This window comes from Musca autumnalis, unplaced genomic scaffold (genome assembly GCF_047663935.1).
Source record: "Musca autumnalis isolate F117 unplaced genomic scaffold, ASM4766393v1 scaffold_2, whole genome shotgun sequence".
Taxonomy (NCBI): Eukaryota; Metazoa; Arthropoda; class Insecta; order Diptera; family Muscidae; genus Musca; species Musca autumnalis.
The window spans coordinates 246,357,210-246,374,177 of NW_027411755.1; the positions used below are offsets into that span (position 1 = coordinate 246,357,210).

The following is a 16,968-nucleotide window of genomic DNA, read 5'->3' on the forward strand; positions in this document are numbered from 1 at the left end:
CGTTTTGGAATAGATTTGAACTACATGGAATGGTGATTAGAATTTTTCCTAAAGGTCTATTTTTAACGCCCTGAGGTATTTTTGGTGGTCGTCGTTATTTTAGCTGCCAAAGCCAGGTTGTAATTAATTAGATTGTCTGGATTGTTAGTGATGGTTACCTTGTTAATGTTGCTAATTTTAAAGGCGATGAGGTTATCTGTGGCTGGCGTAATTTTCTTTTTGTTATGGTCGTAATTTGGAATCATCTGAATTTCATTTCTTCGGTGGCAGATGTTTATTTGTTTGTGAAAATGCCCACGTAGGATTTTGTTTTGTTGGTGAGGACTTTCATGGCTAGAGCGAAGAAGGTTGTATAATCCGAGGTCCTTCTGAAAGTCATAATTTACCTTTCTCAAATCTGTAAAGAGGGTAAATAGTAAATTAGTTTTCCATTTAAATTTGTATAAGTATCGTATGATAATTTTGTGATTACAAAGTTTTTTATTCATGACCAAATTGTCAAGTCGCTTGAGTGCTGATTTAGGTCGAGATTTCCAAAATGATTTTGTATCATTTTTGTTTTTCGCCTTCGTAGCAAATTTATTAAGTTGATGCGTTTTGTGAGGTCTGTATATATGCACTTGTTTTTGCAGATAGATTGGTGTTAACGATATTGGTTTTACATTTTGTGGAGTAATACTCGGATTGAGATGTTGAGCTTTCAAGTCTTTGGGTTTGGAGAAATTCACATTGACCTTTGTTGAAATTTTATCTTCATTTAAGATGGCTTGTGTAGATTTATGTAGTTGTCTGTAGCGAGGGGAATATTGTAGTGTCAAATTGTATATTGAGTCTTCATATGGAACTTGCAATTTTTTTTGAATTGAGAGGTTTTCAGTATCCCGCTTTTGGCTTTTAAGATGAAGATCTTCTACTGAAAGAATGTATTTGAGGTGATTACTGATACCGATAACAAGGTTTGAACAAGGCAAATTAAACGGAAAAGACTTTGTAGGAACAAATGTGCTTAACTTGATGTCAGGGTTCAATGGCCAGCGAAGTGTGAACGCAAAAGCCTTTTTGGATGCTTCGAATACTGCTGTATGTACGCCTGAGTTGTGTGTTAGGTGGTTTCTCGTCGGAATATTTGGTATCTGTTGCAGTTCAACAGAACTAAAGATTGATCCGAAGTACTTGATTGCTATAAGATACGGTCGACTAGGCTGGAGTTGTTTGGTTTTTTGATGATGATCGAAGTCAAAGTTTGGGCAAAGCAAATTAAACATTATGGTATTTCTAAAATGAGCACAGACATTTAATTTGAGGTCAGGATTCAATCGCGAGCAATGTATGAAAGCACAAGCTTGGGTTGATGTTTCCAACACTGCTGGATTTAGGCCCGTGATAGGTTTCAGTTTTCTCATTGGAAGTGTAAGTCGCTGTTCCAGGTCATTAGAAATATAGATCGATCCGGAATTGAAAATTGCTCGGATGCCGTATATTTGACTGGTGGACTTAACTTGCGCCAGAGAATCGAATAACAAAGTCTCTACCGATTTTGTTTGAGGTCTATCCTCATCGTAAAGAGTTAGATTCTTGGAATTACTTGACGTGGTGTCATTTTTATCGCCTTCCGACTTGGTTTGAGGTCTATCCTCATCGTGAAGGGCTTGCAAAGCCGAATGAATTGTTTGATTAATCAAATGTGCAGATACCAAAGTTTCTTTTGGTATTTTTGTTACGTTATAAGGTATTGATGTCAAAGTCTCTTTTGACATTAGTTGATGTTTATGTCGAAAAGTGTTACATCTTAAATGCTTAGTTTTACTAGGGGTGGTTGTTAACAAAAAATCTTCGGATAATCGTTGATGTCTATGGTGAGACGTTTTTGATAATGATTGCTTCGGTTTTATTTGATTTGTGGACTGTATTTTTGTTCCTTTTTCAGTTCTTTGGGGTCCTTTGAAAAAAGTACCACCGTTTGAAGAAGCAGAAATGATATCAATTTTTGTATTGATGTACGCATAACAATTTTTGTAAAGTGTAAAAGCTGAATTGAAGACATGTCGTATCCATTTGATATCAATCGGATTTTCACCTCTTGGAGCTTCATAATCTCGACAATTTTCATAACAATTTCTAAGATTTGACCAAGTAGAATCTAAAATTTCTCGAAGTATTTGTAACATGTACAACGTGTCTCCAGATGTATTTCTGACTTGATGCTCTTCAAAGTCAATTAGATCATTGTAAGTATTGGTAAATTTTCTCAAAAGATCCATTTTGGGATATAAAATAATCGAAAAACGTCATAAAAAATCAAAGTGGTTGTTAATCCACAAAATGGTGAAAGCTCAGCGTAGTGAAAGGTGAACGACGACAATGTCAATGTATAGCGTTTGGGAGAAAATGTATTCAAAGGTCAAAATAAGTCCCCAGAAAATATAAAAAGATATGCTGTTGTAGCTCTTAATCTTTTAAGGAATCTGTGAATCGTCCCCTGCGATTTTCTGTTTTTTTTTTCAGAAAATAAATGATAGATTTGTGCTATGTATGTATGTATATGTTGTACTTACAGGTCCTCCATTTTTACTTGCTTTACAGTTTATATGTGTGTTATGCAGAAGTCCAAATGTTGCAATGTCGATGTCTCTCCTTAAGTTCCAGGTTTGATTTTGCGTTAAGTAATTTTTTTGTGGGATTTCCTCTTAGGGCCATTCTTTGCATAGGTCACGGCTTCTTCATTTTAGTAACTTTTTTGTTTTTGCTCAAAGGTCTAGGTCTAAATTTCACCTTGAAATATTTACTTGTATTTTCTGTTCTGGTTCTTTTACAGTTTGCTTGCACTTATCAAAAAACACGATTCGGCTCGTGGGGACCAAATGTTTGTGGGCGGGGTGTAGTTTTAGTCGATGTTAGTTTTAGTGTTATCAATTTTTACCCTTTTTATTCCTTTTATTTAATGAAAGATTTTATAGTTTTGTTTTTTTGTATGAAAAACTTTTTATTTATTGTATTTACTTCAAGTTATCGATTTTAGTTCAATGTGTAATTTGTTTTATTTAAATTTCATTTGATTTAATTTATTTTTCGTTGGTTTTGTTTCTAATTCTTGTTTTCTTAAAGTCTTGTTCTAATTATGTTTCACTTGTTTATGAGGTCTCTTCTTTCTGTTACTGCTTTCGTTCTTGTTGCTTCTGTGGTCAATGATGTGTTGATCGTTTCGATGTTTGTCAGGTAACTAAATCTTCACTGCAGTGAAGATTACATTCCAAGTTATTTGAGGAATATTAACAACAACTAACACTGCTTGTCGTGCGCTATTTCGTTTGTCACTAGCAGAGTAGTTTATGTTGTTGTTGTTTATTCAGATAAATAAGGAACGACGAAGAGAAACACCAATAACAACAATTGGAAGGTCCGTTAGTTATGTGGATCATAACTAGGAGAATTTTAATGTTTGTTGTTATTGGCTTATTATGAAGAGAGTTGTGAAGCAATGAAATAGAAAATAAATAGGTCAATGAACATATGCGTATGACATTGAATATTCTTTTTGAAGAAAAAGTCATATTATGCATATGGGTCATTCCATTGCATTTGAATAATGCCAAAAGGATCACAAATTATTATGACTTACAATATTATTGTAAAGTCAATTGGTTTAATGTCTTCGTACATGAAAAATAGCATTGTAACAAAGTAATTTAATATTTTTTCACATTGTTTACAAATTTTGATACTAAAATTTTTGTTGCATCAATTGACCATCTACCTTGTTTATTGTGATACGTGAAAAGTGTTGCAACTTTTGGTACTTTTTCAGTCACAAACAGGGTTGTATATCATGTGTACTGTGATTTCGATGTTGATTTCGCTGAAATCACGAAATGAGATGATTTCATTTTTGTATGCGAAATCATGATAATTTTTGCGTGATTCCGCGCGAAATCATGAAACGCCTTCGAAATCACGAAAAGACGCCGAATGTAAACCAAACATAACATTTGATTTAAAACAAATCCAAGTTTTGAATTGATTTAATTTTGTATGGTAAATCATGGTGGATTTGGGTGGATTAAGCACTTAAATCGAGATAATGCCAAGTTTATACTTGCGCTCCAAAATCCACTGGATTTCACGAAATTCTGAAATACACCCCGGTGTTTACAATTATTTTTTTGTTGATTTCAAACATATCACAATGATCAAGGTGGATGCATATGCGAAGCTGATCGAACATGAATTTTCAAAACAAGTTGTTGTAAATTGAATTAAGCATCAAAAATATACGACAATATAGAACTTTAAAACTTTATTTGGAAAATTATCGTAAAATGATCTATATATCGTATTAATTGTGTATAGTACTAACAAATGAAAATATCAAAAAATGATTTTATCGTTGAGACTTCGTTATAATAAATTTTAGATCTGTTCAAGAACTAAAAAGTTTTTACAATTTTTACCACTTTTACACATTTTCGTTCCCTTACACAAAATTAATATGAAAATCGTTTACGACTTTTACCACTTTATAAAGTACGGGAACAGGCCATTTGATAGATAAAAATTGTGCTCAGAACCTGCACAAAATTAGTACTTGCAGTAGTTTTCCCGTTTAGTGCTAAAAATGCGTTCCCATACTCCGAAATCCAGCAAGACTTGCACTTCCCTTTAAACAAAAATAGCGCCGAATAACACCCTCTTCTTCTGTTTTCTGCCATACAATTTTGGCCTAGTAGAAACTAGCAGCAGGCATGTTCATTGGCATCTAATATGATAGCCGATACGTTGATTTTGATATTTATGCTGGAGTTTTTGCAATTTCCGTCATTTTTCCGTTCCCTTATTTTTTAAGAAATTTGTATGGGGAAGCAAGTTTTGACAATTCGCTCTTTTTTCTAACATTACCATTAAAAAGTACGGGAACACAATAAAAAATATCATTGTAACAAAGTAATTTAATATTTTTTTCACATTGTTTACAAATTTTGATATTAAAATTTTTTGTGGCAGCAATTGACCATCTACCTTGTTTATTGTGATACGTGAAAAGTGTTGCAACTTTTGGTACTTTTTTAGGCAGAAGCAGGGTTGTATATCATGTGTACTGCGATTTCGATGTTGATTTCGCTGAAATCACGAAATGAGAGGATTTCATTTTTGTATGCGAAATCATGATAAATTTTGCTTGATTCCGCGCGAAATCACGAAACGACGCCAAATGTAAACTAATGGGTACTTTACACGGTATGTTTTTTACATATGAGTTGTCACTTCTCCCATACAAAATGTATATGCAAAGTGACAACTCATATGTAAAAAACATACCGTGTAAAGTACCCATAAGCATAACGCCCTTAATCATCGTATAAGGGTATAGTCTAAACGGGGTATAAAAAAGTTTCCATTAAATTCAATCACATTTCAGCTTACTTCCTCCGTTCTCGATTTAATCCATGCGCATCTGATTTTCTTTCATCATCCTAAAGGTGTTTTATGTTGCCTTCCCATCCCTAGTTCAGCTTTCGACATGGACTCCAACTCCACTCCATTAAAAATTTCCGTCTCGTGAATTACCGCAAAAATGTTCGCAACTTAAGTTATAGTACGTTTATATATAACCGGGTTTAACAAACCCACTGGGTTTTAAATGTCAATTCCATTGGTTATATGTCAAATAAATCCTCACAAAGAAGGTTAACCCAGCAAAAAGGCTGTAATGTGTACGGCGTTTTATTTCTTTATTTTATAACAAATTCTTCGAAATGTATATACACTCTTGTTTATCTTTTGAAGAAATGTGTAGGGATCAACCAACTTTTTTGTAGGGATCTCTACAGCAACGGCTTATAAAACGTATGTTGTGAAATCATAACTCCAATTGCACAACTTCCAAAATTTTTTGCTGGGTATCTATCTGAATTGACAGAAACCAAATTCGCCCCAAATTTTTTTTTCGCCTGTTTATGAATTTTGACTTTTAAAATCTTTTTTCGCCTTGGAACAGACCAAGTGTCTAATTTATGAAAGAAGAAGAAGACAACAACGAAAAACAATCATCAACAACGCAAACTGGGGAAGAAAATGATTGGAACAAATTTTGGAATATTTCGTCCAGCAAATGCATCCTCTGCAAGTAATGGACCTAATCACCATCCCACAACAGCCTCTCCAGCACCAGGACAAGAGGTATACATATAAAAACAACGGCTTATCCTTCCTTTACCGACCCACCTCAGAAAATTATGAAAAAATTACCACAGATAGTGCTTTTTATCCCGATTCCAACCATGTATTGCTTTTGTTGCGGAAATGTATACTTTTCCGAGATATGGGCCTCCAAAGTTCCACGAAGGCCGTAGTCTAAAATGTTGGCGAACCACCGCAGAAAATTATTAAACAAATTACCACAAATAGTGATGTTTATACAGATTTCAACGATGTATTATTTTGTTGAAGGGTATGCATACTTCCCGAGATATAGGCCTCCAAAAATATTAAATTTAAAAGAAAATTGTGTTCCCATTCCCGTGATCTGCACTTGTTCATAGGAGAAAGTCTTAAATCCCGGCCGAAGGCCGGCTATTTAGAGAAAAATATCTAATTTAAAAGAAAATTTTGTTCCCATTCCCGTGATCTGCACTTGTTCATAGGAGAAAGTCTTAAATCCCTATCGGCTATTTAGAGAAAAATAGGTTAGGGCCTTTGTGGATCTTTTGAGGCCCATATCTCGGGAAGTATACATTTCCGCAACAAAAGCAATACATCGTTGGAATCGGGATAAAAAGCACTATCTGTGGTAATTTTTTCATAATTTTCTGCGTTGGGTCGGTAAAGGAAAGGAGTTCCAAAACAACTTCTTAATGATAAATTTTAACAATATCCACTTCCAGACGACTCAACTAAGTGATTTTATGTTGCAATTAGAGGATTATGTGCCCACAATACCCGATGCTGTTACAGCCTTTTATCTAAACTCTGCCGGCTTTGATTCCAATGATCCTCGTATTGTACGTCTAATATCCGTGGCCACGCAGAAATTCATTTCGGATGTGGCGAACGATGCTCTACAGCACTGCAAAACGCGTTCCAACAATCAAAATGGTAGCTCGAAAATCGTTAAACCCACTAAATATACAATGACTATGGAAGATTTAGCACCAGCACTGGCCGATTATGGCATAACTGTACGCAAAGCTCAATATTTTCCTTAAATGTAACGTTGTTTTTGTCAAACTTTATTTTTGTACGTGAGATTTAGAGAATATATTCTAGGAATTAAATAAAAAATATAATTATCAATTGTACATATATGATGTCTTTTTTGTTGCTGTCAACTTAATACTAGAATCGGGAGTATATAATTTTTTATATGGGTATAGGATGATTAAGTCTTTGTTGTGGATTATTGGCAGGAAATGAAACGTTTAAATGATCTAGTGGTACCACCGGCAACACTAAATGCCAAAATACCTGTAGCCACAGTTACAATGAAATTTATGGATAGTGAGGCAGCATATAACTGTTGAACGTTCAGCAGAGTAATCAGGCTGACAAATAAATGAGAACCCACCACATAGGAAACGTGAATATAATTGGTTGTGTCAAATGCATTGAAGAAGATTACACTCCAAAAAATGTGCAGCAGACATATGGACAAGGCCTGGGCAGCAGAAACCATAAAGAAGCTTTCAGAGCCACCATTTAAACCCAATGTTCCTGGTCCAGTCTATGAAAGGAAAAATATACACATAAAAAAGAGGAAATAATACAATAATGACAAAACCTTACCAAATCTGCCAATACATTAACCAGCGAGAACATTGCCGATATAATACCAAATCCAAAACCGGAAACATACGCCAATACATGTTTGTTGTCCACAAGTGTTCTATCATCAGCCACTGCCTCAAGACCTTCTTCAAATTTCCTAAGCAATAAATAGAGTAAATAACGGAAATACTCTTGGAAGAGTACGGAAAACACTGCTCCAAATGCCAACACGCTTCGCAAAGGTACAACTGCGTACCACAGCAACGATGAGGCCAATAGTGATAACAACCAAAAGAACGCTGCCATTATCACCATGATAACCCGTATTGGTTTTCTAGCTATTGTGAAGACAAACAATGCAAATGGAGGCCCAAAAGCAATCATAGAACAGCCAAAGAATTCCGGTAACGTCATGATTTTGGAGGTTGTGGTGCTTCCTTTTATTTTCACTGTGACTTTGAACGACGATGGACGACAGACCGCAATCTATCAGAAATTAGTCAACAAAAGAACAGCTGTTTTGTGTTACTGCAACTTAGGGTTGCCAAGATTTCGTGAAAATTAAGGTAAATAATTTTTGGAAAGAAAAGCCCGCAATTGTGGTTCCATATCATTGAGCTAATATGAATCGAGGTGCACTAATTGATATGAGAGAAGGGCATATCTTTCCTTTACCGACAGTATTCGAAAACGTATGAAATTATTACCACAGATAGTGCTTTTTATGCTGATTCCAAGGCTGATTGTTGGGAAATGTATACTTCCCAAGTTTTGGGACTCTAAAGTTCCGAAAATTCCCTTGTTGAAAAGACTGCTACTTAGAGAAAAGTTTTAATTTAAGAGAAATTGTTGTTCCCGTTCCCGAGATTGGCTCCTGTCCATAGAAGAATGTCTGAAATCCCCGGCAAAAGGCCGGATATTCAAAGAAATTTACGATTTAAAAAAAATTTGCGAACTGTCCTTAAAGGAAATTTGTTCCGAGAGAAGTCTCCCTTGTTCGTCTGGGATGTTTGTGAACAATTATAAAATCCTCTTTTATGAATTGCATTTTTTGTAAAGTTTGTATTTGGCAACTCTCTCGCCCAAACAGACGTGCCATTACTCATCCAAAACTGTGTCTCAAACAACTTACTTTTCGTTTTAATTCAACCTACACCCATTACAAACCGGCTGTGCGGAAAAATAAAATTTTTCGGTAAAAATTAAATTCCGTTCTGTCAAATATCTTCCATAGATCAGACATCATGATGCAATGCGATGAAATCAAAGATGAGGAAGGTCCATGCAACACCTTGGAACATTTTACAGAACTGGAACAAGTATTGCACATGATTGAGGCAATACAAGGAACAGATGCAGCTGGTTTTGAAAAGGACTATGAAAAGTATACGGAAGTTCTATCAAGGTAGGGGGTCACATATTCAATCCATCTCTCTTTATATTTAAGTTTTCACCATTAAAGGACTCAAAATGTTATTGAACGAGAATGAAAAAAATCAATACATTCATCATGTTTTAATTATTCCACAAAGATCCCATAAGGGACATCATGTTACTAATACATAAATGTTTTCTTTGGTATGATCAAAAATAGATATCAAGAACAACCTCATTTATTGGATCCCCACTTGGAGCTGTTACTACAAAAGTTATTGGAGAAAATTCGTGATCGCAATTTGCCCCAACCTTTAATGCATGCCGCCTTCAAGTATTTGTACATAATTTGTAAAGTTCGCACATACAAGGTGTTGGTGAAATTCCTGCCTCATGAATTGACCGACTTGGAATTTGCCTTGGATCTGTTAGAAAAACAGGATCCCAAAGAATTCAAACATTGGGAGACACGTTATATGTTGCTGCTGTGGATGTCCATATTGGTTATGAATCCATTTCATATGTCCCGACTGGATGCCTACACAGTTAATGTTGATGATACTGGTAACGAGGTGATTACCAACAGTCCAAATAAAACCAAAATGGAACGCATCTTTGATTTGTGTAAACTGTACACCTCAACCAATGACACATGCAGCAACATGTCTGCCTACTTGGCAGCCAAGTATTTTGTAAGGGCCGATATTAAGGATTTGTATTTGGATAAGTTTTTGGAATGGGTCATGTCCCAACATAAAGCAGATACTGTGGATATTAAATTCGGGCAATTGGCGGCCATTGCAGCGATACTGAAACATGGCAAACGCGAGGATCTGCTACCCTATGCCGATAAATTACTGCAATGGATAATCAGTTGCCAGTATAAGGATGGTTCGGACTTTCTAAAATATAAGTCCTATATTAAAATTATTCAGCGAATCGGATTGGTGTATTTGAAACCACGCATTGCAGCCTGGCGTTATAAGCGAGGAACACGTTCGTTGGCCTCAAACTTGTCGCAGGCAGCAAATACCACATCTGGCCAAAGTAGTGGCAATGAGGATAACCAACAAACGGGGGAAGAAGAATGTTCTGAAGATGAAATTGCAGTACCGGATGCCATTGAAGAAGTTATTGATGAGTTGCTCCAAGCTTTACGCAGCGGTGGTAATGATATACGTTGGTCTGCCGCCAAAGGCATTGGCCGAGTCACTAATCGTCTGTCCAAAGAATTGGCAGATGAGGTAATTGGTTCTGTGATTGACATACTTAATCCCTTGGAGCCCCATGAAGCTTGGCATGGTGGTTGTCTGGCTTTGGCTGAATTAGCCAAGAGAGGTCTTTTATTGCCTTATCGCCTTAAAGAGATAGTACCATTGCTGTTACAGGCATTGTTTTACGATGAAATGAAGGGTTACATGTCAGTGGGACAACACATACGTGACTCTGCATGCTATATGTGTTGGGCTTTTGCCCGATCATATAATCCAGATGATTTTAAACCTTTTGCCCAAAGGGTTTCATCTGGCCTATTAATTGTGGCTTGTTTTGATCGTGAAATCAATTGTCGTAGAGCAGCCTCGGCAGCCTTTCAAGAAAGTGTGGGACGTCTTGGAAACTTTCCATACGGCATTGAAATATCAACCACAACAGATTTTTATACAGTTGGTCTAAGGCAAAACTCCTATTTGAATATAAGCTGCTACATAGCCCAATTTGAAGAATATCGTAAACCGCTAATAGACCACTTAGTGGATCGTAAAGTCAACCATTGGGATACGGCCATAAGAGAGCTGACAGCCAAAGCCTTACATAAATTGACACGCAGGGCTCCCGAATATATGGCTGATGTTGTATTGGATAAGTTGTTTGCAAAAACAGATTCGATTGACATCAACACTAGACATGGATGTACTTTGGCCATAGGAGAAATTGTGTTGGCACTACGACAGCTGGAAGATGAATCGGAGCAGAAGCAGACTTTGCTTTCCAATCAAACTCTTAGTAATATTAATGAAGTTATTGGTAAATTTTTAAAACGTGATCTTTTCCGTGGCATGAGTGGCGAACTGATGAAGCAGTGTTGTACCGATTTTATACGCAATTGTAGTATGGCAAAGGTGGCGGCAACACCACAGTGTTTGGGTGAGTAGTAAATGTTGTAATAATTTCCAATATGAAGGCTTATTTTCCGTTTTTAACCTTAGAATCTTGGCAGGAAATCATTGATAAATGCCTATTGAGCAAGAATGCTCCTATTAGAGAATGTGCAACCACTGCCTTTTCAAAGCTATCCGAAGCCTATTACAACACCCCCGAGCGCAATGCGGCCAACAATGAAATAGTCAAATTTTATTTGAAAGGTGCAGACAATGATCAAGACGAAAATGTACGCATGGGCTATTTGAGTGCTTTGGGTGTATTGCCGCTGTTCATGGTTACACCACTGTTCGATGATATTTTGGAAAATCTCATTAAACATTCATTGACACCATATCAGGCCATCTGTGCGGGCGAAACCGTCAAGGAGCAAGAAGCCCAAAGTACCCAAGATTGGAGTGAGGCCCGCCGTGACAGTGTCAAGGCTTTGAGTAATTTGGTTAGAAATGTGGGCTTCGAAAAGGATACAAGGGGTGGGTATAAAATATGATTTCCAGAAATTTTGTATTATAGAACTCTCTTCGTCTCTCCCTAGTGTCGTTTGCAAATTTGAAATACCTTACCAGGGTTATTGATTGCTATCTAAAGGCCATGGATGAATATACCTTGGATAATCGTGGGGATATTGGGGCATGGGTTCGAGAAGCAGCTATGAGTGGTAAATATTAGTACAGATTTTAATTGGCAAAATATTTCATCAAATTCACTTATCTTTTAGCAATTTTCGAATTAATAAAACTCTGTCCCAAAGACATCTTACAAGCTCAACAAATTCATCAAGTTGTGGTGGGTTTCATGCAGCAGGCTGTGGAAAAAATTGATCGTACCCGTGGCTTAGCTGGTCGTCTGCTATGTCAAATGATCTACTTAGATCCAGCCGTGCCTTTCATCCACCATCATGATAAATTAAAAGAAATCTTCCCAGAAGATGTTAATTCTATATTATGGCTGTTTGCCGATCACACATTCCCAATGTTTTGTTCTCTTTTGGAATTCCCGGAATATTCTCAAAGAATATTGCTGGGTCTTAGTGCAAGTATTGGCCAATTAACAGAATCTCTGATAAAATATGCATCGGGAGCATTATTCCAATTTTTGAGATCTCACACGGGACACATTGAAAGACTGTGCAAGGAAATTGTTATGAATTTTGAAGAGAATCTTCTGAATGAACGTGTTACATATCCAATGTTGAATTTCTTAGATATTGTCATTGCATCAGGTAAGTACGAAGTGTGAATATATAGACGTTTGAAATGAAGCTCCGATGAGATTCAATTTTATAGAGCTTCATAATTTGTTTACTATTCTACTACTACTATTACATCAATTTCCAAGTTCTATTTCGGACAATGCCTTATGGTACCTCCCGCACAAAGTTAAAAATTTTCGGTAAAGTGCAGTTTTAAAGCTGTTCGAGAATAATTTTGATATTTCTACCGAAGGTACTCCTTGCGATCCTGATTACGATATCGATTTTTTTCGTGGGAAAAGTTCATGCTTTCTGCTCCAGGCTACGATAAATATTGAAAGGAATGACTTCCAAATTAGATCCAGTTTTTTTAAAGATTTTTTGAAGCTATCAAAAAGGGCAATAGGCGTAGATTTTTTAAAGATTTTTTGAAGCTATCAAAAAGGACAATAGGCGTAGATTTTTTAAAGATTTTTTGAAGCTATCAAAAAGGACAATAGGCGTAGATTTTTTAAAGATTTTTTGAAGCTATCAAAAAGGACAATAAGCGTAGATTTTTTAAAGATTTTTTGAAGCTATCAAAAAGGACAATGGGCGTATATTTTTTAAAGATTTTTTGAAGCTATCAAAAAGGACAATAGGCGTAGATTTTTTGAAGCTATCAAAAAGGACAATAGGCGTAGATTTTTTAAAGATTTTTTGAAGCTATCAAAAAGGACAATAAGCGTAGATTTTTTAAAGATTTGTTGAAGCTATCAAAAAGGACAATGGGCGTAGATTTTTTAAATATTTTTTGAAGCTGTCAAAAAGGACAATGGACGTAGATTTTTTAAAGATTTTTTGAAGCTATCAAAAAGGACAATAGGGGTAGATTTTTAAAGGTTTTTTGGAGCTATCAAAAAGGACAATAGGCGTAGATTTTTTTAAAGATTTTTTGGGGCTATCAAAAAGGACAATAGGCGTAGATTTTTAAAGGTTTTTTGGAGCTATCAAAAAGGACAATAGGCGTAGATTTTTTAAAGATTTGTTGAAGCTATCAAAAAGGACAATAGGCGTAGATTTTTTAAAGATTTGTTGAAGCTATCAAAAAGGACAATAGGCGTAGATTTTTTAAAGATTTGTTGAAGCTATCAAAAAGGACAATAGGCGTAGATTTTTTAAAGATTTGTTGAAGCTATCAAAAAGGACAATATGCGTAGATTTTTTAAAGATTTGTTGAAGCTATCAAAAAGGACAATAGGCGTAGATTTTTTAAAGATTTGTTGAAGCTATCAAAAAGGACAATAGGCGTAGATTTTTTAAAGATTTTTTGAAGCTATCAAAAAGGACAATAGGCGTAGATTTTTAAAGGTTTTTTGGAGCTATCAAAAAGGACAATAGGCGTAGATTTTTTAAAGATTTGTTGAAGCTATCAAAAATGACAATAGGCGTAGATTTTTTAAAGATTTGTTGAAGCTATCAAAAAGGACAATATGCGTAGATTTTTTAAAGATTTGTTGAAGCTATCAAAAAGGACAATATGCGCAGATTTTTTAAAGATTTGTTGAAGCTATCAAAAAGGACAATAGGCGTAGATTTTTTAAAGATTTGTTGAAGCTATCAAAAAGGACAATAGGCGTAAATTTTTTTAAGATTTGTTGAAGCTATCAAAAAGGACAATAGGCGTAGATTTTTTAAAGATTTTTTGAAGCTATCAAAGAGGACAATAGGGGTAGATTTTTAAAGGTTTTTTGAAGCTATCAAAAAGGACAATAGGCGTACATTTTTTAAAGATTTTTTGAAGCTATCAAAAAGGACAATAGGCGTAGATTTTTTAAAGATTTTTTTGGGCTATCAAAAAGGACAATAGGCGTAGATTTTTTAAAGATTTTTTGGGGCTATCAAAAAGGACAATAGGCGTAGATTTTTTAAAGATTTTTTGAAGCTATCAAAAAGGACAATATGCGCAGATTTTTTAAAGATTTGTTGAAGCTATCAAAAAGGACAATAGGCGTAGATTTTTTAAAGATTTGTTGAAGCTATCAAAAAGGACAATAGGCGTAGATTTTTTAAAGATTTTTTGGGGCTATCAAAAAGGACAATAGGCGTAGATTTTTTAAAGATTTTTTGGGGCTATCAAAAAGGACAATAGGCGTAGATTTTTTAAAGATTTTTTGGGGCTATCAAAAAGGACAATAGGCGTAGATTTTTTAAAGATTTTTTGGGGCTATCAAAAAGGACAATAGGCGTAGATTTTTTAAAGATTTTTTGAAGCTATCAAAAAGGACAATAGGCGTAGATTTTTTAAAGATTTTTTGGGGCTATCAAAAAGGACAATAGGCGTAGATTTTTTAAAGATTTTTTGAAGCTATCAAAAAGGACAATAGGCGTAGATTTTTTAAAGATTTTTTGGGGCTATCAAAAAGGACAATAGGCGTAGATTTTTTAAAGATTTTTTGGGGCTATCAAAAAGGACAATAGGCGTAGATTTTTTAAAGATTTTTTGGGGCTATCAAAAAGGACAATAGGCGTAGATTTTTTAAAGATTTTTTGGGGCTATCAAAAAGGACAATAGGCGTAGATTTTTTAAAGATTTTTTGGGGCTATCAAAAAGGACAATAGGCGTAGATTTTTTAAAGATTTTTTGGGGCTATCAAAAAGGACAATAGGCGTAGATTTTTTAAAGATTTTTTGGGGCTATCAAAAAGGACAATAGGCGTAGATTTTTTAAAGATTTTTTGAAGCTATCAAAAAGGACAATAGGCGTAGATTTTTTAAAGATTTTTTGGGGCTATCAAAAAGGACAATAGGCGTAGATTTTTTAAAGATTTTTTGAAGCTATCAAAAAGGACAATAGGCGTAGATTTTTTAAAGATTTTTTGGGGCTATCAAAAAGGACAATAGGCGTAGATTTTTTAAAGATTTTTTGGGGCTATCAAAAAGGACAATAGGCGTAGATTTTTTAAAGATTTTTTGGGGCTATCAAAAAGGACAATAGGCGTAGATTTTTTAAAGATTTTTTGGGGCTATCAAAAAGGACAATATGCGTAGATTTTTTAAAGATTTTTTGGGGCTATCAAAAAGGACAATAGGCGTAGATTTTTTAAAGATTTTTTGAAGCTATCAAAAAGACAATGGGCGTAGATTTTTTAAAGATTTTTTGAAGCTATCAAAAAGGACAATAGGCGTAGATTTTTTTAAAGATTTTTTGAAGCTATCAAAAAGACAATAGGCGTAGATTTTTTAAAGATTTTTTGAAGCTATCAAAAAGGACAATAGGCGTAGATTTTTTAAAGATTTTTTGAAGCTATCAAAAAGGACAATAGGCGTAGATTTTTTAAAGATTTTTTGAAGCTATCAAAAAGGACAATAGGCGTAGATTTTTTAAAGATTTTTTGAAGCTATCAAAAAGGACAATAGGCGTAGATTTTTTAAAGATTTTTTGAAGCTATCAAAAAGGACAATAGGCGTAGATTTTTTAAAGATTTTTTGAAGCTATCAAAAAGGACAATAGTCGTAGATTTTTTGAAGCTATCAAAAAGGACAATAGTCGTAGATTTTTTGAAGCTATCAAAAAGGACAATAGTCGTAGATTTTTTGAAGCTATCAAAAAGGCAATATACATCTATTGGAACTACTTTTCAGGATTTTTTAGAGCTTCAAAAAGACAACAGGCGATATTTTTTTCAAGATTTGTTTGGAACTACTGTGGAGGAAAATAAGCTATATTTTTTCAAGACAATAGTCCAGAATTTTTAAAGATTTGTTGAAGCTACTCTTAGATTATTCACTATTCAAACCTTTAGTCGCCTACGAAAATACAATCTCCTTTTCAAATTAGGTATCTCTTATTGTTGTTTTTTGTGCAATCACGGACTGAGGTTATATCTCTGTCTGCAAAGCTGGCTGATACTTTTTTACTTGTTCTTCTAGGTGCCATCAACTCAGTCCTATTGGATGACTCATCAACATTTGCCGAGGATATTTACCGCTTACTTAATTTAGAAATAAAGGGCCACAAGAAACTCTACAAATTGGTATCCAGTATTAATGTCTATGCCCAGTTGGTGCAAGTGCCACGCCTATGCAAGAAGATACTCTCCAAAATGTCCGTATTTCTTGGCCTAACCCATGTTCATATACGTAAAACCACAGCAACAAAGCTATATGAGGCCCTAGCGCTGCATGGTGATATTTGTGAAATAAGTGAAGAGAATATGGATGAAATACTAAACTTACTTTCCGAAACTGATTGGGGTATGCCACTTGTGGAGGTTAGACCCATACGTAATCAGTTGTGTGATTTAATGGGTATAAAACCACCCATGTCAGCAGCACAAGCAGCGGCAGCAGCAGGGATTTCGGGTCAACAACAACGTTAAACACCTTTCTTCGCACACACACACACATTCTCTAATATTTCTAATACTCAACTGCTTTAAGTACATTGATGATGAAAATTGTTTGGCAATAAAAATTCCAATACCGCACAGTCTTAAATAAGT

The 16,968-nt window shown here is 35.0% G+C and overlaps 3 protein-coding genes across 3 annotated transcripts; 2 read left to right on the forward strand and 1 right to left on the reverse strand.

Moving 5' to 3' along the window:
• Positions 1 to 5,971: 5,971 nt before the first annotated feature.
• Positions 5,972 to 7,292, forward strand: LOC141395440 (transcription initiation factor TFIID subunit 10-like). The gene is made up of 2 exons (XM_073971297.1): positions 5,972 to 6,174; positions 6,879 to 7,292. Exons 1-2 carry the CDS (start codon positions 6,070 to 6,072, stop codon positions 7,197 to 7,199), a joined length of 426 nt encoding a protein of 141 aa, XP_073827398.1. The 5' UTR covers positions 5,972 to 6,069; the 3' UTR covers positions 7,200 to 7,292.
• On the reverse strand, positions 7,190 to 8,271 carry aph-1 (gamma-secretase subunit Aph-1). The gene is made up of 2 exons (XM_073971296.1): positions 7,777 to 8,271; positions 7,190 to 7,714 (listed from the first exon to the last, which is right to left on the reverse strand). The coding sequence occupies exons 1-2, from the start codon at positions 8,170 to 8,172 to the stop codon at positions 7,391 to 7,393; spliced, it is 720 nt and encodes a 239-aa protein (XP_073827397.1). The 5' UTR covers positions 8,173 to 8,271; the 3' UTR covers positions 7,190 to 7,390.
• A 540-nt stretch (positions 8,272 to 8,811) lies between these two features.
• Positions 8,812 to 16,966, forward strand: Tbcd (tubulin folding cofactor D). Its single transcript, XM_073971298.1, has 6 exons — positions 8,812 to 9,163; positions 9,353 to 11,277; positions 11,340 to 11,765; positions 11,828 to 11,950; positions 12,011 to 12,514; positions 16,397 to 16,966. Exons 1-6 carry the CDS (start codon positions 9,003 to 9,005, stop codon positions 16,843 to 16,845), a joined length of 3,588 nt encoding a protein of 1,195 aa, XP_073827399.1. The 5' UTR covers positions 8,812 to 9,002; the 3' UTR covers positions 16,846 to 16,966.
• Positions 16,967 to 16,968: the final 2 nt, after the last annotated feature.

What these genes read in the sequence shown, in the direction of transcription:
- LOC141395440 (XM_073971297.1), top strand. Translation starts at nt 6,070, where the DNA reads ATGATTGGAACAAATTTTGGAATATTTCGTCCAGCAAATGCATCCTCT. An exon ending in CTCCAGCACCAGGACAAGAG is followed by an intron (nt 6,175 to 6,878) that starts GTATACATATAA and finishes ATCCACTTCCAG; the next exon opens with ACGACTCAACTAAGTGATTT.
- aph-1 (XM_073971296.1), bottom strand. Translation starts at nt 8,172, where the DNA reads ATGACGTTACCGGAATTCTTTGGCTGTTCTATGATTGCTTTTGGGCCT. An exon ending in TTAATGTATTGGCAGATTTG is followed by an intron (nt 7,715 to 7,776) that starts GTAAGGTTTTGT and finishes TTCCTTTCATAG; the next exon opens with ACTGGACCAGGAACATTGGG.
- Tbcd (XM_073971298.1), top strand. Translation starts at nt 9,003, where the DNA reads ATGATGCAATGCGATGAAATCAAAGATGAGGAAGGTCCATGCAACACC. An exon ending in TATACGGAAGTTCTATCAAG is followed by an intron (nt 9,164 to 9,352) that starts GTAGGGGGTCAC and finishes GATCAAAAATAG; the next exon opens with ATATCAAGAACAACCTCATT. An exon ending in CTTCGAAAAGGATACAAGGG is followed by an intron (nt 11,766 to 11,827) that starts GTGGGTATAAAA and finishes GTCTCTCCCTAG; the next exon opens with TGTCGTTTGCAAATTTGAAA.